The sequence below is a fragment of the Schistocerca gregaria genome, chromosome 2 (assembly GCF_023897955.1).
Source record: "Schistocerca gregaria isolate iqSchGreg1 chromosome 2, iqSchGreg1.2, whole genome shotgun sequence".
Lineage (NCBI taxonomy): Eukaryota > Metazoa > Arthropoda > Insecta > Orthoptera > Acrididae > Schistocerca > Schistocerca gregaria.
This window is the reverse complement of record NC_064921.1, coordinates 372,538,093-372,562,639: the sequence shown is the minus strand read 5'-3', so window position 1 is coordinate 372,562,639 and position 24,547 is coordinate 372,538,093. Positions and strand designations below refer to the sequence as shown.

The 24,547-nt window shown below is 43.6% G+C and overlaps 1 protein-coding gene across 6 annotated transcripts in view; it reads left to right on the top strand.

Annotated features, from left to right (window-relative positions):
* LOC126319852 (espin) overlaps positions 1-24,547 on the top strand; it is a 569,186-nt gene that overhangs the window by 414,854 nt on the left and 129,785 nt on the right. For all 6 annotated transcript variants that reach the window (XM_049993564.1, XM_049993548.1, XM_049993541.1 and 3 more), the window contains 2 exons: positions 30-143; positions 17,903-18,302. In XM_049993564.1, coding sequence (XP_049849521.1) covers positions 30-143; positions 17,903-18,302 — 514 coding nt within the window. The remainder of the gene's footprint in view (positions 1-29; positions 144-17,902; positions 18,303-24,547) is intronic.

Genomic DNA, 24,547 nt, shown 5'->3' with positions numbered 1-24,547 from the left:
AGTGATGTGGACTGTGTGTGTGGTTGCAGTGCCTGAACATCCTGGTGCAGCACGGCGCCACGCCAGACTACCACGAGGAGACGACGGCCCGCACCAACGGCAAGGTGCGACCTGCGGCGTGCTGCCGCGACCCAGACCCCTGCGTGAGTACCCACACTGCTGTTCCTCCATACAGTACGCCCTTACGGTCTTTGACAACAGTGGCTATACTAGCGTGCACGAAAGAAAGCGGCCGGTGAGGCGATCAGCAGTGACAAGGAGCAGTGCACGACGTGACGTTCCGGCCAGTGGACTCATTCTGCCGCGTCTGGCTGTAGCGGGCGCTTCTAGATGCGGGTAGAACATTAAGCGTTGATTTTCATATTAGCTTATGTGTCATGGTAGTCATTGTTCATTATGAAAAAAAGAGAGCAAGTATTGTACATAGGCTGTCTAGGTTTTTATGTTGGTAACGTCACGTAGCGCTCTGTATGAAAATCTCTGACTGGGCTGTGTGCAGTCTGTGGCTGGTTGGCATTGTTGGAATATTCGCTATTATAGTGCTGGGCAGTTTGGAAGTGAACAGCGCGTAGCGTTGTGCAGTTGGAGGTGAGCCGCGAGCAGTGGTGGATGTGGGGAGAGAGATGCCAGAGTTTTGAGCGGACGACCTGGACGTGCGTCCGTCAGAAAAAGGAAATTTGTTTAATTGGATGTCACAAAATTTTATGTTGTTGTTGTTGTCTTCAGTCCTGAGACTGGTTTGATGCAGCTCTCCATGCTACTCTATCCTGTGCAAGCTTCTTCGTCTCCCAGTACTTACTGCAACCTACATCCTTCTGAATCTGCTTAGTGTATTCATCTCTTGGTCTCCCTCTACGATTTTTACCCTCCACGCTGCCCTCCAATACTAAATTGGTGATCCCTTGATGCCTCAGAACATGTCCTACCAACCGATCTCTTCTTCTGGTCAAATTGTGCCACAAACTTCTCTTCTCCCCAATCCGATTCAATACTTCTTCATTAGTTATGTGATCTACCCATCTAATCTTCAGCATTCTTCTGTAGCACCACATTTCGAAAGCTTCTACTCTCTTCTTGTCCAAACTATTTATCGTCCATGTTTCACTTCCATACATGGCTACACTCCGTACAAATACTTTCAGAAACGACTTCCTGACAGTTAAATATATATTCGATCTTAACAAATTTCTCTTCTTCAGAAACGCTTTCCTTGTCATTGCCAGTCTACATTTTATATCCTCTGTACTTCGACCATCATTAGTTATTTTGTGATATGTATAAACCTCTCTTATTAGTTAGTTGAAACAGTGAAGTACGTAACGCATCATTCTTGCGAAAATCGGCTTACGTTTTTCTCGTACGATATCCTGCGAACCATTGATGGGAGGCGATTGGAATATTCCATATTCCTAGATTTTCGGAAACAGTTTGACGGAGAGTATCGGAATAGGTTCTTAGACATGTGAGTGGCTTAAGAAATTTTTAAGTAACTGAACCCATTACGTTATCTCGGACGGCGAGTGTTCATCAAAAACAAGGGTATTGCTAGGACTACAGGGGTGAATGTCTTGTTCTCTATATAGGATACACAAACGATCTGACAAATAGAGTTTCAATCTGTGATTACGACGGAATCATAATGTATAGGAATGTGTTATCGTTGAGTGACTAGGAAAATGCAGAATGAATTGAGCAAAATTTCTGCTCGATGCGGTGTCTGGAAGGTTGCTCTGAATGTGGAAACATGTAAGTTAATGCAGCTGAGTATCAAAAACAATGCCGTATCGTTCGAATGCAATATTAGTGATGCGTTGTTCGACAAAATCACATGGATTAATGCGTAACGTTGCAAAATGATATGAAATGGAACGAGCACGTAAGATCGGATGTAAGGAAGTCGAATGGTTGCCTTGACTTTATTGTGAGAATTCTAGGGAAATATAGGTTATCTATAAGGTAGACCACGTTAGAATATACGACCCAAACTTGAGTACCGGCCGAGTGTTTGGGATCCCCACGAGGTCTGACGGAAGGAAGGCAATGAAGCAATTCATAAGCGTGTTGCTAGAGTTGTTACCGATAGGTTCAATCAACACATTAGTACTATAGAAATGCTTAGTGAAATCAGATGTGAATCCCTAGAGGGAAGAAGACGTTCTTTTCGCGAACATTGTTGAGAAAGTTTTGAGAACCGGCATTTGCGACAGGCTGCACAACGATTCTTCTGCCACCCACACAACTCTGGCATAACGACCGCGTACACAAGGTAAGGGGAATCACTGCTTGTATGCAAATATGTAGGAAGTCGCTTCCCCTTCCCTCCATTTGTGAGTGGAACAGTAAACGCAGTGACTGGTAGTGGAAGAAGATACCCTCCGCCATGCACAGTGCGATGGCTTCTGGAGTACGTAAGTAGATGTGAAGGCAAACGAATGTAGGCAGCGCTACCAATTTCATGTATCTTTTTTAATCACAAATGTATTGAGAGTAAACGTAAACACCACTCACAGATTGGCCTTTCGTCTGTTCTGACTGGCTAACCACTGCGTACTATGATCGTGGGACCCCTGCAGCCGTTACTGCCAGCAGATGTATCCTGACTAATGTCTAAGGTCTGTCCACAAATATATAATACCAATTTTTTTGAGTCATTCGTCTTCTGAATAGTTTGATGAAGCCCGCCACAAATTCCTTTCTCAGAGTAGCACTGCAACCTACGTTCTCAGTTATCTACTGGATGTATCCCAATCTCTGTCTTCTTCTACAGTTTTTACCCTCTGCAGCTCCCTCTAATACTATGGAGGTTAACCATCCTGTCCCTCCTTCTTGTCTATATTTTCCATGTGTTCGTTTCCTGCCAGCCGAAGTGGCCGAGCGGTTCTAGGCGCTACAGTGTGGAGCCGCGCGACCACTACGGTCGCAGGTTCGAATCCTGCCTCGGGCATGGATGTGTGTGATGTCCTTAGGTTAGTTAGGTTTAAATAGTTCTAGGGGACTGATGACCTCAGAAGTTAAGTCCCATAGTGCTCAGAGCCATTTGAACCATATTGTTCGTTTCCTCGTCGATTCATCGGAGAAGCACCTCATTCCTTATCTTATCAGTCCACCTAATTATCAACATACTTCTGCAGCACTACATCTAAAATATTTCGATTCTTTTCTGTTGCGGTTTTCCCGCAGTCCATGTCTCAGTACCACACAATCCTCTGTTGCAAACTTACATTCTCCGAAATTTCTTCCTCATATTAAGCCCTATGTTTGGTACTAATAGACGTCTCTTGGCCAGGAGTTCCCATTTTGCCACTGCTAGTCTGCTTTTTATGTACTCCTTCCCCCTGCGTCATGGGTTATTTTGCTTCATAGGTAGGAGAATTCTTTTACATTATCTACTTCGTAATCGCCAATTATGATGTTAAGTTTCTCGTTGCTCTCATTCCTACTACTTACCATTACTTTCATGTTTCTTCGATTTACTCTCAGCCCATATTCGGTACAGATTAGACGTTCATTCCATTCAACAGATCCTATAATTCCTCACTTTCACTGAGGATAGTAATGTCATCAACGAATCTTAGCTCTGATATCCTTTCACCTTGAACTTTAGTCCCACTCTTGAAACTTTCCTTTGTTTCCGTCATTTTTTCTTCGATGTATGGATTAAACTGTAGGGGCAAACGACTACATCCCCGTCTTACACCCTTTCTAATCAGAACACTTCGTCCTTGGTCTACTCTTATTCTTTCCTCTTGGTTGTTATACGTATTGTAAATACCTCGTCTGTCCCTATAGCTTAACCCTATTTTTCTAAGGATTTTGTTCTTCAGACCTCTATACCTCAAAAAAAATCCGAAGAGGTACCGGGGATTGTCCTACCACACGGAATGTAGCAAGCAGCCTGTCTTGATAGTACCGGACGGTTGAAATTAAAGCGCAGCTACTCACAGAGACCCAGTGTGGGTTGGAATTATTATACAGCAGCGATACCTGGTATGTATTCTAATGCGTTAATGCGGTACCAATTTACGCAGCAAAAACAAAAATTAAACTGTTCCAATTTTGACCATCACCTGGCGCTGTGAATGCAAGGAAGAGGTCCGGACGTAGGCAGAAAATATTAAACAATTGAGAAAGACATAATTCATTTTATAATTACCCGCCACAGTTTGTTCAATATAAGCACTGGAAATGTCGACGAGATGCTGTACAGCGTCAAATCTGCTCCTGGTAGACAAATTTGGAACTTTTTTTTTCATCACAAAACGGTATCGCATTGGCATATCTACCAACTTACATTGTCATACGTTAGTTGCCGCCCACACTGGACCTCCGTAGCTGCACTTCAATTATAACCTCCCTATATTTTGTAGATTTAAGACAGTTAATCAGTTTCGAGTCTAGGGATTCATCACCAGAACTGGTATCTTGTTACGAATGTAACACATCAAGTCATCATGCAGCTCCTTTGGTGGTGACTTAAAATCGGTACCAGGATGAGCTCTATATGACGACTTAGTGTTGCATCCGAATCAAGATACTGCATCATTATACACTCGAAATAGATCAACTCCAAAGCGATCAAGAGAATTGTGAAGAAAAAAAAGTATTTTTGCAAAATAAAGTGCATGCTCCGTATAGTAACGTCAAATGCCGTTCTTCAAGCATCTTACAGAACAGACGGCGGTCGAACGGAAATACTCCTGAACGGCGGCCGCCGACCTCATTAACCTGTCAAGCTCTTTGCATATTATCATAACACGCGACTAATACCACACCAGTAGCACTTGTATGCAGAACTAATCCGTCTGGTCGTGTATTGAGGCTTCTTCTGCCCAGTTAATTTAAGGACACGCCGTGCAAACCGGACTCGGCAGGTTTCGTGCCTGGTTGACCTGACCCCTGTCCAGATCGGGCTGGGGCTGTGGACTGCGCGGCCGCCGCCCACCGCTACCTGGCGAGGGCGGCTCTTGACTTCCCGGACGCTAACGGTGGGTGACATTTTCGGCCATACTCACGGCTTGCAAATATGCTCTCTGGTTGCATGGTGGGCGTCGGCCTCGAGGAAGCGGAAATTTTCTGCACGTGGCGGTGACACAGATGTTCGTGTGGGTGCTCTCTCGGTCTCTGTTAGCATCGATTTCTAACCGGAATACAGACGGCGGCGTCTTAGACCAAAGGAGTTTAGGGCTCTCCAAATTCCTCCGCCCTTCCCACCCCCTGCCCCCGTCCCATCCGAACCAATCATGGGATTTCCACTTCCAATTTTTCTAGTTTTGAATCGTAACAAAACTACCACAGCTGTTATTTTAGTTGCATTAATTAAGGCACAGTCAGATTCGTGCTATACGAACGTCGCCAGGCGACTGCAGATTAACAAGACATAGTACAGTTAAGAGACAAAGAAACGGGTACACCTACCTAACATCGTGTAAGGCCCCGCGAGCACGCAAAAGTACCGCACACGACGTGGCATGGACTAAGCTAATGTCTGAAGTAGTGCTGGAGGAAACTGCTGGGCTGTCCGTAAGTCCGTAAGAGTACGAAAGGGTGGAGATCCCTTCTGAACAACACGCTGCAACGCATCCCAGATATGCTTAATAATGAAACTCCCTGGCAGATTAAAACTGTGTGCTGGACGGAAACTCGAATTCGGGACCTTTGCCTTTCGCAGGCAAGTGCTCTACCAACTGAGCTACCCAAGCATGACTCACGCCCCGTCGTCACAACTTTACTTCTGCCAGTACCTCGTCTCCTACCTTCCAAACTTAACAGAAGCTCTCCTGCGAACTTTGCAGAACTAGCACTCCTGAAAGAAAGGATATTGCGGAGACATGACTTAGCCACAGCCTAGAGTATGTTTCCAGAATGAGATTTTCACTCTGCAGCGGAGTGTGCGCTGATATGAAAGTTCCTGGCAGATTAAAACTGTGTGTCGGACCGAGACTAGAACTCGGGACCTTTGCCTTTGGAAAAGAACTTGCCCGCTACAGAGTGAAAATCTCGTTCTGGATGCTTAATAATGTTTATGTCTGTAGAGTTTGGTGGACAGAGGAAGTTTTAAACTCAGAAGAGTGTTCATGGAGCCACGCTTAGCTGTTCTGGTCGTGTGGGGTGCAGCATTGTCCTGCTGTAATTTTCCAAGCTCGTCGAAATGCACACTAGACTTTAATGGATGCAGGTGATCAGATAGGATGCTTATGTACGTGTCACCTATCAGAGTTGTATCTAGACGAATCAGGGGTCCCGTATCACTACAACTGTACATGTCCTATACCATTACAGGCAACATGTTTCCAGTCAACAACAGTCCAAGGTGTTGACGGGCGCATGCTGGCATTAAGCTTTGTGTCTTGCAGTTATCAAGGATACACGAGTGGGCCTCCGGCTCCGGAAGCCCATATCGATGATGTTCCGTGGAACAGTTCGCACGTTAACACTTGTTGAAGGCCCAGAACTGAAATCTGCAGCAATCTGCGGAAGGACTGCACTACTGTCACGTTAAACGATTCTCTTCACTCGTCGTTGGTCCTGTTCTTGCAGGATATTTTTCCGCCCCAGCGATGTCGGAGATTTGATGTTTCATCGGAATCCTAATACTCACGGTACACTCGTGAAAAGGTCATACGGGAAAATCGCCACTTCATGGCTATGGCTACCTTGGAGATGCTGTGTCCCATCGCTGGGGCGCTGACTATAAGTCTTGACACCTGCCATTGTATCGGCAGTAACCGATACAACAAATGCGCCATACACTTGTTGACTTATATAGGCATTGCCGACCTATAAGACCACGTTCAGACTCACTTAAGTCTTGACACCTGCCATTGTATCGGCAGTAACCGATACAACAAATGCGCCATACACTTGTTGACTTATATAGGCATTGCCGACCGCAGCTCCTTATTCTGCCTGTTTACATATATCTGTATTTGAACACGCAAGCCTTTTCTAACTGTATAATTTCGTGTGACAAGCTAAGTATAATATGCGGGCTATCTTTTCCTGACATGGATTGACAAATGTAATAAGCATGCTATCTTTTTCTGACACAGGTTGGCAAGTGTTATATGCGTGATATCTTTTCTTGACAGGGGTCGACAAGTATTATATACTTATTGTTATCTGTTAAATGTTAATGATTATACGAGGGCTATTCGGAAAAAAGTCTGTTTGGTCTCGAAATGAAACCACTGTGCAAATCATTTTTTTCCAGCTACTTCTCTATATACTCGTCGCTACGACTTAGACCTTTGTCGTATCATTGTACCAGCTTTTCAATACCCCCGTCATAGAAGGTGCTACCTGTGATTTCCACCAATTTTCTGCTGTGATCTACAGCTCGTTGTCTGCGCTAAAACGTTATCTTCATAGCCAGCGGTTCATGTGAGCAGAGATGCAACTCACGGGGAGTCAATTACATTGTGGGTGATCAATTACATCTCATCGAAAGCGCTGTAGGAGCATCTTCATTGCCCCTGCAGAGCTTCGCCGAGAACTGTCATGAAGAAGGAAACGCAAGAGAGTTATGTTACATTGGCTGCATGACATTAGGCGAAATCTGTCATCAGGCCATCATGCGTGGCGGGAGACACTATTTATCTAGGCTCTTGTATGATCACATTTCTGACTGTATTTCTGGGGGACTTCGGCCGTTCACTTGTGTAAGAAAATGAAACACCTATGGATGTCCTTGTGGTGTCATGGCTACCAGTTTCGGTGTTTCAATGCACCATTTTCAGCCTAATAGAGAAATAGTGACATGAATGGTTTCTATTCTCTTGTGGACATTATCCATAGCCTTAGATTACTACACCCTTGTAAGATTTACGATTTCATTTGCTATCTCTTCGTTCTCCCCGCCAATCTGGACACACGATCGACGCGTGCTCTTGAGTACCTTCATGTCAAACATTGGTGTTATAACAGGCGAATTATTTGTTGTCTGACTCTAGTGGTTTTCTATTACTAGTGCTCTTGTCGCAAAAATTACGAACATTTAGAGTCGTTGTGCATGTTTTCTAATAGTCGGCACATTCGTTTCATTTCGTAGAATTTGTGTTATTGTGGCATCTTAAGTGAAACGTCAAGCAGTCATAGTTAGGAGAGGGTTAGCTTATATTACATTGTCCCTTTTCAATTCTAATCTCATCTTGTGCAACTGAAATTACATACTGTGGATGATACGGAATTTGATTTTGACATTAACATACTTTTGTGATCTGCTTGAAGAACTGAACCTGAGTAGCAGTGACAGAACCTACGACAACCCCAAGGGGGAAAAGTCCTTAGAGCAGACGAAGATTGACCACGATTTTTTATACTCTCTGCTCAAGAGCAATTTGTGCAGAACACTGAGCTAGATCTTGCTTCAGTTGTAACGATAGTTCTTAAAGCGGACATGATCCCTACTCATTTTTCGTGTAAAATAGTTTGGAGCTATAATAATTATAATAATTTTTAACTAGTGCGGAACATACTCTTCCGATAACATTTTGAGCACTAAAACCGTTGGTATGGGTTTAAAATGGGACTTTCTGTATGTAACATACCACTGGAAAACTAACAATTGTATTTAACTAGTGCATAATTCGTAAATAATGCTTCCTCTGGACAAAATTTGGAGAGGTAAAATTTACGATGGTTAAGTAGCAATAGCACACCCTCCCCTCTTCCTTTAATGCTTTAGGATTGATATTCTTCAAGAAAGAATAGCCCTTAAAATTTTCCCATAGTAGTTCGGATCCCTCGCGTTGAGACTTTTTCGAAGTTTGGATGCGGATTATGAATTAATAAGGTAACTGATGTTGAATATAATGGCATCAGCTTGAATTCAAGCGCAATATGTGGAGTGGCTTATGGTTGCCAGATCACTGAAACTTCAGAACTCAATACAGTTAAGGATCCGCCCTTTCGATCGCCAGTAAATGAGTTCCGCAACCACTCCAAGGGGACAGGTAGAGTGGAAGTCAAACACCATACTGCCCAAGAAACCAGAGAAGCTTTTATTGCTTTGTAACGCCGCGGAAACCTTCATTCCCTTATCATACTGGCCGCCTAGAAATAAATAACTACTGCCTTGTTCCTCCCAGCCTGATGCAATACTTTAGATTTGACGCTACTCTGTCCGCCAGAGACAAAGTTCCTCTCCTTAGTTATACAGGCGGTTTCTCATACAGCATCTTGAGGCTACATGTACCCCGTTACAGACATTCTCTGCAGAAAAGTGTGTGTTGGTAGAGGGAAATCGTGTCAGTAGCCAGCGAAGGTAATTAATGAACCGCAGAGGATTTACGGTAAGTAGTGAAGCCACTAAATGTAACCGATCTGTTTTCCAGGTTTCATCATTGAAGTTCTATCGAAGGATTTTATACGAACTGCGAATTCCTCGTCTAATTCCTCTTCGAGAACATCTTCAACCGCCCCATAATTAATACAATGAATTATACCAGAGAATAGATCAAAACAGAAATGGCTGACGATATCCTTCCGACACGTAGAGGAACAGAACATTTCCCAAAAGAGAGGGGCATTTTCGATAAGTGATCTTTCCATGAGCATGAAGCACTTTGCAAACCTGACGTCTGCATCTCGCTTCACACAGCCAAGCGCCGCACGAGAAGTGATGGGTGACAGAGCGTAGATAATACGTTATCTTATGATTGATTGCAACATTGCGTCTTTTTTGCCGAAGGAAGTTAATGCTGCAGATTACATTAACATGATCGAGCTGTATCTGATATCTGAATTAGATGACCATCGGCCAATAGTGTTTATTTCAGCAACGCTTCTTGTTCTAAGCGCTTGTAGTTTTCCTCTGAGATATGTTGTATCCTGCATTTTCAGGCTGCAGACAAATTTATTGATGATGTGAGATCACGGTTAACAATGCAATTAACTATGTTTATGAAGCCATGTTTCTTCTACTGTGGAGATGACATTAGATATGTACGCCTCACAACGTTCGACGTGCTGAAGCGGACTGAGGAATAAAAAAAATTTCACTTCGTATCGGAATAAAAGTTCCATGAAGCTTCCTGGCAATTTGGATACATAGCTTGGATGTCGAACTGCGATTGTAAATCACGCAATAACTCATTGCATGCTTTGAGAGGTGCTAGTTCTTGATTTCAAACGATATATAATTTTTTACACTGAGATGATACTTTTAGAAGTAAGATAAGATGTTGCACTACAAGTAGAATAAAATATATTGTTCCAAAAAATAAAATAAAATTAAATTAAAGTTAAAACTTTAAAAAATCTTGCCATACTATACCTATTTCTTCAAGCAAGATTTCCTTTATTTATTTATTTTTTAAGCAAGGAATGTGCATCAATATGTAGATGTTGTTTACTGTGCCGATGAAGTCCTCATCCGACAACGATTTTTCCCCTCCGAGGTATTTTTTGAGCTTATACTCCTAAACAAAAGCTACGCACACAGAGCCAACTTTGGGGCAGAGAAAACGTGGGTGACTACCTCACAGCCTACCTCATGTACTTTTGATATCGAAACACTCGATATGTCACCATGCTCAGGGTTCTTGTATAAGAGGACCTTTTTCTCGCTTTAGTTGTGGTCACTTCTGCTTCAAGTCACGATGGATCGGCCAAATACCGTTGCTTGTCAAGAATCGATCACAGATTTACACTTCATTATTTTTCGATGGCCAAAAATGTTTTTGCTTCCATAGGTGTACTTTTAGAATCGGTTGGCTGTAATTTTATATCAGTGCTTTAACGGTAGATCTCGTTTCGTCTTTATTCGAATAATAATGAACGAAGTCCATAGGGTTATGTTTCAACCATTAGCATGTCTTACGCCACTGCTTTATTAGGGAGCGACCCGGTAAAACAGCGAGGTAAGATGTGCTCAGAGTTTACGTAATGGTCAGGCCTCCTCTTCGAATTTATTTCGCAACTTGAGCGCATTATGTTGCAACATTCAAACATTTGTTTCTAATAACATTTGTCGCCAGTAGCCAACAAATGTTACACGCATCATGCAGTCAGATTTCGTGTACGTGGAGTTTTATTGAACGTCTTGTGTGTCCATTCAGAGTAGATGCCTTGCATCTTGACAGTGCAATAAATTTTAATGTAATATTTTATATAGGCTAATGTGAATTTCATTTGCAAATTCTCAAAAAGAGGCTTCATTTAATCATCTGGATCGTACTACATGTGAAATTTGTTCATTTATCCAGTAGAAAATGATCTGGAGTGTTGGAACATCTCATCAGCATCTCTCAAGTAGGTCATATGTCGAGTCAATCTTTTGAACAAAAAACATTTTATCACTGCTTTATGCTTCATGAGTTTTAGGAAACATGTGGTACTGATCAATTAAGATAGCTGCCAAAATAAACCGGGAGAGCATTACATATATTGAAAATTAGAACGAAATCGTTAAAAATGAATCTTACCATATCCACATTCATACCGCTCAACGAAATTTCCTGCTTTTTTGTAAAAATTTACTAGACTCAGCAACCCAGACTAGCATTACTTGATAATCGGAAAGTAACAGAAAAAAGTAACAAACGAATAATTCAATAAACACTGCCAGTAACTCGATACAATTTTTGCAGAAGTACACTGAAAGACACGTAATTGTTTATCATAATTTAAAATTTATTGCCTGAACTCTGACATCTTTTGACTGAATTTGATTTTGCAAGTGGCGCAGTATAACTCACGGTTAAATTAAGTAACCAATGCCTGAGCTCTGTCCACAAATGTTTAACAGCTGCTAAATCTGTGAAGTTACGCGACTCTAAATGACCCCGGCCTCAACCGGCTTGCCTTCTCCTTCTGCTTAAATCAAGACGCGTAGGATATTAGACGTTTAAAGCCTCAATACTTACATCTGGTATTTGAAACTATCTACTGACCTTGGCAGGATCCAGGCAATTTCCTAAGTAGTAACGCCAGAATTTATTAACATATTTATAACTTACTGTTTAATATTCAAATAGTTATCATGATACGAAACAACTAAGGACAATCATACGTGACGTAGTCTACTGTGGCCTTAGAGGATGGGATGCTTGGCTCAGTAGAAAGCGTTTTTTTCTTACTTTACGGGTTCTTTTTTAAATATTTAAAGTAATTTACTTTTCGATAAGGTCTACACGTATTACTGGAAAGCGGCATACGTCGTTTCTTGTTATTAAATTGCATGTAAGCTAATTTAATCGACGTTAATAGCCTCGACGTGTGCGGGACGTCGAACCTGAAGTGAGGAAATGTGGTTAGATGTGGTGAGCAAAAACCAAACGTATTCACCCGCTGTAGTCTCTCTGGGACATGAAATGTGGTGAAAGTTGCTTCAATTTGCACCTACACGTTTCAGCACAACAGCTATCCTTCAGAACTGGTACCGATAAAAATTAAACGGCGCTCTGCCTCGGCTGGGTGCCCTTCCTTCTTCTAAGAAAGGCTGAGGAGAGGACGAGTTTGCTCTTCTCAGCTCGACGGAAACGAGTTTGACAAGTTGAGCGCCGAAGACAGCTTGGCGCCTGTACGTCTCTGTTCTGGAATACATTTTAATTTAACACGCCCGCAGCTGTTCAAAGAAAATTCTCAATCTATCAAGCCCCAATTCGTAAGCATTATTAATAATTTTAAAGTTTTTTTCTGGTCAGTAATTAAATTTCCACATTTCTTCTGTGTACAAAACATATGTTTACATCTACACACACATCAACGACAGAAGAAAACAGCGTGTAGTCGAAGGTGTTCCCGTAAGCACATTTCGCTCGGAACTTTTAACACTTACGAAATAATGCTCCTAAAAGTATTATTTGTGCTACGACATAGGTAACTTATTTTTCCTAATTTTTATACTGCAAGGACATCCTAGAGTATACACTCCTGGAAATGGAAAAAAGAACACATTGACACCGGTGTGTCAGACCCACCATACTTGCTCCGGACACTGCGAGAGGGCTGTACAAGCAATGATCACACGCACGGCACTGCGGACACACCAGGAACCGCGGTGTTGGCCGTCGAATGGCGCTAGCTGCGCAGCATTTGTGCACCGCCGCCGTCAGTGTCAGCCAGTTTGCCGTGGCATACGAAGCTCCATCGAAGTCTTTAACACAGGTAGCACGCCGCGACAGCGTGGACGTGAACCGTATATGCAGTTGACGGACTTTGAGCGAGGGCGTATAGTGGGCATGCGGGAGGCCGGGTGGACGTACCGCCGAATTGCTCAACACGTGGGGCGTGAGGTCTCCACAGTACATCGATGTTGTCGCCAGTGGTCGGCGGAAGGTGCACGTGCCCGTCGACCTGGGACCGGACCGCACCGACGCACGGATGCACGCCAAGACCGTAGGATCCTACGCAGTGCCGCAGGGGACCGCACCGCCACTTCCCAGCAAATTAGGGACACTGTTGCTCCTGGGGTATCGGCGAGGACCATTCGCAACCGTCTCCATGAAGCTGGCCTACGGTCCCGCACACCGTTAGGCCGTCTTCCGCTCACGCCCCAACATCGTGCAGCCCGCCTCCAGTGGTGTCGCGACAGGCGTGAATGGAGGGACGAATGGAGACGTGTCGTCTTCAGCGATGAGAGTCGCTTCTGCCTTGGTGCCAATGATGGTCGTATGCGTGTTTGGCGCCGTGCAGGTGAGAGCCACAATCAGGACTGCATACGACCGATGCACACAGGGCCAACACCCGGCATCATGGTGTGGGGAGCGATCTCCTACGAGTACACTGGCCGTACACCTCTGGTGATCGTCGAGGGGACTCTGAATAGTGCACGGTACATCCAAACCGTCATCGAACCCATCGTTCTACCATTCCTAGACCGACAAGGGAACTTGCTGTTCCAGCAGGACAATGCACGTCCGCTTGTATGCCGTGCCACCCAACGTGCTCTAGAAGGTGTAAGTCAACTACCCTGGCCAGCAAGATCTCCGGATCTGTCCACCATTGAGCATGTTTGGGACTGGATGAAGCGTCGTCTCACAAGGTCTGCACGTCCAGCACGTACGCTGGTCCAACTGAGGCGCCAGGTGGAAATGGCATGGCAAGCCGTTCCACAGGACTACATCCAGCATCTCTACGATCGTCTCCATGGGAGAATAGCAGCCTGCATTGCTGCGAAAGGTGGATATACACTGTACTAGTGCCGACATTGTGCATGCTCTGTTGCCTGTGTCTATGTGCCTGTGGTTCTGTCAGTGTGATCATGTGATGTATCTGATCCCAGGAATGTGTCAATATAGTTTCCCCTTCCTGGGACAATGAATTCACGGTGTTCTTATTTCAATTTCCAGGAGTGTAGATTCATTCAATGGTGAAATCAAAGACAATGATTTCAAGCAAAGCAGTGGAATAGAAGGACTAAGTCTCTGGAACTCTAGCAGATATTTCGTATTAATAAGCCTTCTAGAGTACGAGAAAAAATCTGTAGTGAAACCCTTTCTGGAATCGATTAAAACCAATAGGGCGACCGTATCGAAAAGTTTTGCTATTCTTCGGCAGATGTATTTCATTTTACTAAGTTAACTTTATTAAGATTTGGGTTAAAACGAACTTTATCTCATCATAAAATTCTTGGCTTACGCTCTGCTGCTTTCGAGTGCTGTTCAGGTGTTTATGCTCCAACACAGTGTGTTTGACGGCTACAGTAATTTCAGAAGTTTGGATGAATTTACGGAGCTTAAGTATGCTCGTAAGAAAATGAATCATAACAGAACAGCCAAAAATATGTGTAATCATTCTCAAACGCTTAACAGCATTTTAATTGAAGTATATAGATTTCTTTGTAGCGTCTTCCATCGCAGCCAACAGAATACCTGCTCAGCTGTCAGTCACTAAAGGCGCAGACATCAGGAGACAGCGTATGTTAAAAGCCCATGCACACAACATTTTCTTATTTCTCGCCCTACAATCCTGCCACACGGGGACTCCTAATCTTTATGAGTCATTTACACCTTTGGTATCCGCATGACTCCGTTAGGCATGTTCTTCAACTCAGACTGGGTAGCTGATAGGCAGGTGGCCAAAGGTATTGCTGTGACCGGTAGGTATTTGCACGTCACCTTTAAGGGTTGACAGCTGCCAGAACCTGCCTGCGGTAGGGTTAATACAGAAAATTAAAGTGGTGGGGACATCAGTAGTGGACTCGGCTGATTGAAAAGGAAGGGAAATCAGAAGGACCAACTCTGAAGTTCAGCAATTTCGTATTTTCTGTCTTGAGCGTAAGCAACTATACAAGAAGCACATTTTTCACAAAAAATTCAAGTTCTACGATGGATATATAGCTGTAAGTGATTACTGCGGAAATTTGAGACGCGAAGATGAATGACGTCTTTTCGGAAAGACATGTAAATTTATAAGCTAGTTCCTGTCTTTTCAACCTGCTCCTGACGAGGACACCAATGCGTAATGCGCTTCCGAGAGCATCACGTAACTGTCTGATGTGTTCTTGCTTCCCTTCTTGTGTCTCCTTTGGGATACATAACAGTGGGCGTCTGTACGGTGTTTAATGTGAGCAGAATTGACTTTTGTTATTTCTAGTTTGCCGGAGGGGGGAACTCCCTTCTTGCATGGCTTTGTTCGGCGTTCCCAAGGTCAGAAAACTGCTGGGTTATAAGAGCGGACGAGTGGAAGCTAGCAACAAGGTGCTTACAGTAGGCCAAATACAACTGTGTAGCCGGGGTCCTCGACGTGACCAACATGGGCTCATCGTTTAAACCACAAGGCAACTGCTGTCTCCAGCGGCTCCGACAAGGCGAGCCGGCGGGCAGCTCCAGGGACGGAATTGTATTCTATGGGATCCACAGACAGAGAGTTTGCTGTCTATTGTTTGTTAGTCCACATCAGTTCGCGCTTAACAGTCCGTTTCCCTCTCGTGACTTTAATTCATGACGTCGTTATCTGGTCTGTGCAAGACGTGGCTGTACCGGTTTAGTGTGGATTCTATAATCTCATCTGTAACCAATCTTATTTTCAAACTACCCCTTATATATACATTCGCATTTGATCTGTAAGAGTGGCTCCACATGAACATAGCAACTTGAGCACCTCCGTTGAATACAGTTTTCGGTCATGTGTCTTCTTCGCGTCTCACTCCTCGCCCCCTGATGTCGTTTCTGGCCTAGTGGCTGTTCCGCGTATTTCATCTTTTGTTCGTACAGGTGCTTTTCTGTCACTGTCAGTGGACACTTGAGAGTAGTTAGTTTAGGATTTGTTTATATGCACATGCTGTTTCGTCCAACTTCCCTACCATTTTCTGGCCCCCTCTCTTACACCGTTTCGTTCTTGTTACTGCAACGGATCTTCATGTTCCGCCAGCGTATCCTGAGCATTTCAGCTGATAAAATGACTTGTGTTGCGTAAGTTTCATGTGTTTCAGCATATATTTCACTTACGATGAGGCAGATATATAGAGGATGTTTCAAAATCTTTGCGACAAATTTCTAGAGGTGATAGATCACGACATGGTGAAAAACTGTTGTTTGAGACCAAATGTTCGCTGAGGCTTCCCAACGACGCAAGGCATCCTTAAGTATTCGCTGACCTTGGGACGATGGGATTCCACCGGAATAGCAGGGTCTACTAACCAGGTGCGCTGCATCGCTGCATGTTATCTACCCCACTTATTAGCAAAAACCTCATATTCGTTTGTTCAAAATCATAAATCATCGAAAGTTCTTCACTGATTCCTTTGAAATTTTAGCACAATATTACATTCGAATGCAAGCGTGTTTTCTATACCGACCGAGGCACCAAACAGTGTATAACGATATATTATACATTTACATTATTTGTATATATTATCTATATATAATGTATATTTATATTCCATATGGCGCTTCCGTGGATGTATAAAAACACGCCCGCATTAGAATAAGTGTTGTGTCGAAAATTTGAAAGGAATCGGTGAAGAACTTTCGAAGATTTAAGATTTTAAACAAATAAATATGAGATTTTTCCGGATAATAGTATACAGTATGACGCTCCAGTATATACGCTGTTGTTGTTGTGGTCTTCGGTTCTGAGACTGATTTGATGCAACTCTCCCAGTACGTACTGCAGCCTACATCCTTCTGAATCTGCTTAGTGTATTCATCTCCAGGCCTCCCTCTACGATTTTTACCCTCCACGCTGCCCTCCAATACTAAATTGATGATCTCTTAATGCCTCAGAACATGTCCTACCAACCGATCCCTTCTTCTAGTCACAAACTCCTCTTCTCCCCAATTCTATTGAACACCTCCTCATTAGTTATGTGATCTATCCACCTTATCTTCAGGATTCTTCTGTAGCACCACATTTCGAAAGCTTCCATTCTGTTCTTGTCCAAACTATTTATCGTCAATGTTTCACTTCCATACATAGCTACACTCCATACAAATACTTTCAGAAACCACTTCCTGACACTTAAATCTACTCGAAGTTAACAAATTTCTCTTCTTCAGAAACGCTTTCCTTGCCATTGCCAGTCTACATTTTATATCTTCTCTACTTCGACCATCATCAGTTATTTTGCTCCCAAAATAGCAAAACTCCTTTAGTACTTTAAGTGTCTCATTTCGTAATCTAATTCCAGTAGATATACAATATTCGAATACAACGTTGTGTCAAAAATTTCAAAGCAATGTGGGGAGACACAAGATTTTGTACAAAGTAACATTTACGTTTTTGTTTTATACATAGGTGTACAGAAACCTTTCATCTGTTAATGAGAAACGTATGCGAATCCCTGTAGCAGTTTCTGAGACTGACCGAAACATACACCAAGAAACTGGGGCATGGAGTTTTAATTTGTGCGTGTAGAGACAGAGGGAGAAGGTGTAGACTTAAGAATAGCTGCTAGGTAATTCTTTTTTCTTGTAGCCTACCCTTAGGCCAGAGGGACCCTCAGCACTTTGTCTTGCAGTGCGCGTGCTCGGACTGCGGGACCCGCGAGCCGTTCTACCTGCACCCTCCCGGCGCCGCCTCCGGCGCGCCCCCGCACCGCTCGCCCAGCGGCGGCAGCACGGGCAGCGGGGGCAGCGCCGCCTCCTCGTCGTCGGTCGGGGTGACGGCGCCGGCGCCGCCACCGCAGCAGGACGGGCTGTACGTGAGCCCGCTGGTGGCCGCCCCCGCCCCCGCCCACGCCGCCGCCGCCGCCGCCCCCGCGCCCGCCAGTAGTCGCGCCAGCACCTGCAGCTCCAGCTCGGCCGGCAGCGATCCCTTCTACCTGCACGACCCGCGCGGCGTACCCCACACGCGCGTCAAGGACCTCTTCCAAGAGCAGCAGCAACAGCACGTACAGCCTCCACCCGTCGGAGTCACAGGTCAGTACCTAACAACTCTGCTCCTTCTTTTCTTTTTCGGATCAATACGAAGTAACGAGAAGTTTTGGTTTTCTCAAAGAATCTATACTGATCAGTCAACATCATCTTTGACCCCTTCAAAGCAATCACTCTCAGATATAATACACTTGTGACAGCGCTTTTTCCAATCACGTAAGCGCTTCTGGAACTCATTTTTCCCTACAGTGTTCAGCTTCTTCCGCGATTCTGTTTTTATCTCGTCTACGGTGGCAAAACAACGTCCTTTCATGGTTATTTTCAGCCGCGGGAATAGAAAAAAAGCCACAGGGGGTCGTGTCTGGCGAATACGGTGGCTCTTAACAGTTTTGTTTTTCGTGATTACGAACAAGCATTGATGTGTGGGCTGGAGTATTATCGTGATGCAATTTCCACAGTTGGTTTTGCCACAATTCTGGCCGTTTTCTTCAGATTGCTTCACTCACGCTTCCAGATGTTATTCCTTATTTGCTGGATGACCATAAGGGAGGAACTCGTGAACCTTCACATGCGATCGAACTTGTCGAATTTTTTTCGGTTTTGACTCTTCAGGCACTTTCCATTCGGACGATTGGACCTTGGTTTTCAAGTCATACCCGTGTATCCATGTTTCGTCACCTGTTATAACCTACCTTAGAAATTCTGAATCGTTGTCGAATTCATTCAGCAATTCCTGAGCGATGTCTACGCGACGTCATTTTCGGTCGAAATTCAACAATTTCGGATCATGTTTAATGTCCATAAGACCCGAAAAACTTTGAACAGTTCTCGGGTATCCGACCGGGTGGCGTCGTGATTTCTCCACAATATTTAGGCAGACGTACACGCTGCCATCTCCAGGTGGTTCCTGACGAATGCTGTGCTGTTCCTCTCGGCGCCCTGTATAGGGTGTTACAAAAATGTATGGCCAAACTTTCAGGAAACATTCCTCACTCACAAAGAAAGAAAATATGTTATGTGAACATGTGTCCTGAAACGCTTACTTTCCATGTTAGAGCTCATTTTATTACTTCTCTTCAAATCACATTAATCATGGAATGGAAACAGACAGCAACAGAACGTAACAGCGTGACTTCAAAGACTTTGTTACAGGAAATGTTCAAAATGTCCTCTGTTATCGAGGATACATGCATCCACCCTCCGTCGTATGGAATCACTGATGCGCTGATGCAGCCCTGGAGAATGGCGTATTGTATCACAGCCGTCCACAATAGGAGCACGAAGAGCTTTCAAATGCCCCCATAAATGAAAGTCAAGAGGGTTGAGGTCAGGTGAGCGTGGAGACCGTGGAATTGGTCCGCCTCTACCAATCCATCGGTCACCGAATCTGTTGTTGAGAAGCATACGAACACTTCGACTGAAATGTGCAGGAGCTCCATCGTGCATGAACCACATGTTGTGTCGTACTTGTAAATGCACATGTTCTAGCAGCACAGGTAGAGTATCCCGTATGAAATCATGATAAAGTGCTCCATTGAGTGTAGGTGGAAGAACATGGGGCCAAAACAAGACATCACCAACAATGCCTGCCCAAATGTTCACATAAAATCTGTGTTGATGACGTGATTGCACAATTGCGTGCGGATTCTCGTCAGCCCACACATGTTGTGAAAATTTACAATTTGATCTCGTTGGAATGAAAGCTCATCCGTAAAGAGAACATTTGCACTGAAATGAGGATTGACACATTGTTGGATGAACCATTCGCAGAAGTGTACCCGTGGAGGCCAATCAGCTGCTGATAGTGCCTGCACACGCTGTACATGGTACGGAAACAAATGGTTCTCCCGTAGCACTCTCCATACAGTGACGTGGTCAACGTTACCTTGTACAGCAGCAACTTCTCTGATGCTGACATTAGGGTTATCGTCAACTGCACGAAGAATTGCCTCGTCCATTGCACGTGTCCTCGTCGTTCTAGATCTTCCCCAGTCGCGAGTCATAGGCTGGAACGTTTCGTGCCCCCTAAGACGCCGACAATTGCTTCGAACGTCTTCCTGTCGGGACACCTTCGTTCTGGCCCCTTGCTAATCCATACATCAAATGGGCATCTGCCAACTCCGCATTTGTAAACATTGCACTGACTGCAAAACCACGTTCGTGATGAACACTAACCTGTTGATGCTACGTATTGATGTGCTTGATGCTAGTACTGTATAGCAATGAGTCGCATGTCAACACAAGCACCGAAGTCAACATTACCTTCCTTCAATTGGGCCAACTGGTGGTGAATCGAGGAAGTACAGTACATACTGACGAAACTAAAATGAGCTCTAACATGGAAATTAAGCGTTTCCGGACACATGTCCACATCACATCTTTTCTTTGTTTGTGTGTGAGGGATGTTTCCTGAAAGTTTGGCCGTACCATTTTGTAACACCCTGTATATACTAGCCGTTCCCCCCTCCACCGTTCGTCTCCGTTCTTTGGTGGAACGCCGAATACGCCGGGAAAACTTCAGATCGCAGATCCGAAAAAATTGCTTGGCTTGAACCAAAAGATATGAGAACATCGTCAGCAGCGTCTCTCATGGTGATTCTACGGTTTTCGAGAACCATTTTCTTTACTTCTTTCACATGTCGTCCTTAACTGGTGTGCCAGATCGTCCAGCGCTGTCGTCGACTTCAACGTCATCTCGACCCTCGTAAACTCTTGTCTTCTTCATAGTAGATTCGCCAAAAGCGACTGTCCACATTTCGAATGCAGCGCTGCACTTTATTCCATTTTCAAGGAAAACTTAATGCAAATTATTTTATCCATCTTTTCCGAAAGCAAAAATTCGCCGAGCACTCGAAAACGTATGTAGCGTTTTCGATTGCCAACAATAAACTAAATACTCAAAAAAGCTGAAAATGCTAGATAAAAAATTGAAAATCGGGTATATAAGGCTGGCAGAATTAAAATATTCCCCTTAGTTTTTGATCACATCTCATATGAGCCGTTGCGGGTCATCAGCCTTCCATCTGGGCGGAAGTGCAGTTACAGGGTCTGCGGCTTTTCCGTTGCGTACTGCTCTCGGTAAGTGTTCCTGTGATGAGTGATAGAAAGTGAGCACGACGAATTATGAGTCAATGTGGGTAGCCAGTCACGTTACTCCTTCGTAATTTTCTGTGTTTGTTGAATGAAGGTAGCTGCATTTTTGTTTCTATTTAAGCTGTGCTGTTAGGTCCCAACTGAACCACTACCTCGGTAGTCGTGACATACACCGTCGGTCCAGAAACCTCAGAGACTGATTTTATTTGTGACATACAAGTGACGTCATCACAGTAACCATGGTGGAAACTTAGACAAAGAACTGTAGCAACTCATTTGATCAGTCAGTTCTGAATAGGCAATGTTAAGTAGTGGTCGTGCGACCGTCATATGTCAACGTTACTGTGCCAGAAACAACTGTGTCAGACACATCTCTAAACCAAGTGTTCAGACATTCTCCAGAGTGTTTCTAAGAAGAGAAAAGTATGTGCAGAATTTGTCCCGTATACCTTCACTCACGATGAAAAATATCGACGATGGACACCCGCTGTGACTTGATTGAAATAAAAAAGGCGGATGATGTTTTCTGAAAAAAATTTGCTGTTATCGGGAAGAACGTATTACAAAATTCAACAACTTACTTGAAGGGTAAATGAGCGAGTTGAAAAACATCACACAAAAGGACTTTTCTGAGAATTGCTTGTGTTAACATTCTGTGCCTTGTATTCAAATGGAAGGGAAGGGGGGCAGAGGGAGACTATGTAGAACACATGAGACACTGAAACCACCATCTTATTAACTCAGCCTCGTAAGTTTTTGAAGTTTTCTTAAAAATCAGGCAAATATTTGTGACAATCAGTATTATAAATTTCATTGTTGCTCGTTTCACTAGCGGCATTTTAATTTATCCTATTAGGTTCCAGCCTAACCGTAACCACGGAAATCGTGAAGTTCTCAGGAAAAAGCATTATTAGATTGAGTGACTGAGTGGCTTTCTTATACCATGATCCGATTGGCTATGACCAACGACAACAAACTGTCAACAACAGCACGCATCGGAACAGCCGGAGACACTATAAGTGCATTTTACTCTCTGTTGTTGCTTTTTTCGGGCTCAGCTGTCCCTTTATTTTCTTTATGTTAGCATAAAGACACTACTTCTCGTCACCAGTAATGACATAGGATAGAAACGGTCAGTGATGAGTCAGTTGATGACGACCAAGCAGAGATGCACTTATGGCCACCTGCTGATTTTTGTGATTTTGGGTTAGAGCATCATGCAAATAAATGTTGCATGATGATGGAATGATCACAGTTCATCACATCTGCCAATTTTCGAGTACACCGAAGTGGACCATTGCGGCTTAATACGTTGGAATGATTTTCATCGAAACCTGATGGTCTTCCTGAACGTAAAGAGTCACTAATGGGACAACGATCTGCTTTAAAACCAGGAAGTCGGCCGTTTTCTTGCCGTTCTCTGCCCACTGGCACTATCCTGATACATGGCGTAAATGTTGCTGGCTCCCTCCACTTATGTCACCCCTCTACTGAACGCAGAGAGAAGAATACATCGAAACGTTCCGATTTTTCCACTTGACACTCGATTTTATAGCGTCCATAGCTCCACTGAGTACTTCCAATTGACAAAATGATAATATGTAACTCAAATAGCAACAATGAACTAAAAATATAAAATGGCAGTTGATAAATAATCCCATACCAACCGAAATACCAACATGCAAAAAAAAAAAAAAAAAAATATAGAATAAAACTATACGAACTTCTACAGGAGCCTAATAGTATCTCTCGTCTTCTCTTGCATCTCACATAAAGTTAATGACAAAAATGAAGAAATCATTAATAAATTCAAATTTCCCTCTGCCTTCAAAGGCTTCCCATGCTTTCATTATTCTAATTACATTTTATTAATTAAATGGCGTTACCTCTGGTGAGCGTGGTATCACAACTTGTTTGATGCGACATGCCTCAACTTCTTCTCCTGTGCCAACCTCTTCGTCTCAGAGTAGGACTTACACACAACATTCTCAGTTATTTGTTGGCTCTTTTTTCTCCTACACTTTCTACCTTGCACAGTTCCCATTAGTAGCATGGGAATTCTTCCCTGATATCTAAACACACGTTCTGCTACCCTTATCCTTCCCTTTTCAGTGCTTTACTTACATTCCTTTCTACAAAAGAGATTGCATGCAAAACACTCATACTACCCATCCTAGAATATTGGAAAATTGTGAGGGTCCCATACCAAATAGGACTCACCGGGGATATTGAACATATACAAAGGAGAGCACGATGTTTGTTCGACACACGAATGTGCGAGAGAGCTGAACTGGCAGACGCTTGAACAGAGACGCAAAGTATACCATGAAAACCTACTTATAAAGTTTATAGAACAAAGTTTAGGTGATGAATTTAGGAATATATTTCAACATCCTCCAATATAAATCGCGGAGACAAGATTAGACTACTTACTACGCGCCCAGACGCAGTTAAACGTACTTCTCGCGCCTCCATACGTTAATTGAACAGGAAAAAGCCGTAATAACTATAACAGTGTGACGTACCGACTGCCATGCAGTTCACAGTGGTTTGCAGAGTATGGATGCAGATGTAGACAAATGAAGAGATAGGCACAGAATAGAGTACTTTGGAGATCTGCCGCAAACGCGTCTTCAGACTGAAGACCACAACTACAATATAGCTTATAAGGTAGGTGCTCCGAATACGGCCATAGTCTCCAATAAGGCCACCCTCCTCTATTTTACAGGCTTCCTGTCAAATCCATTTGATGGCAGCACCTACATAAGCGGAAATGGCAACCTAGTGACAAAAGAGAAGAAGAGGCGCCATGTTTCGTGTTATTCAGTCGAAGACGTGCCGCGTTGCTTTTGTAGGTTTCTGCTAAGCCACTAATGCAAGTTTTTTCTAAACTCTGGAGTAATTAATGTTTGCTTTATGTCCCGGTGATTCTTTTGAAGCATACTTATAGTAGATTTGAAACCGCTGAGTTATTTTAAGATTCGTTTGTCAGAAATGGCAGAAACTGTCTGGAAAGGACGAAAAGCTGTATGTAGACCAATAAGGCCATTTCGGGGTCGGTCTGCTACTTATTTTAATGCATTATTATTCTCTCTCCTTCGGCTTATTACCTTCTTCAGATAAAATTTCAAGACCGATTATGTGTAACGACTGGAGCAGTCAGCAATTTGTCTTGAAAGCCAATTCCATAACTTCGA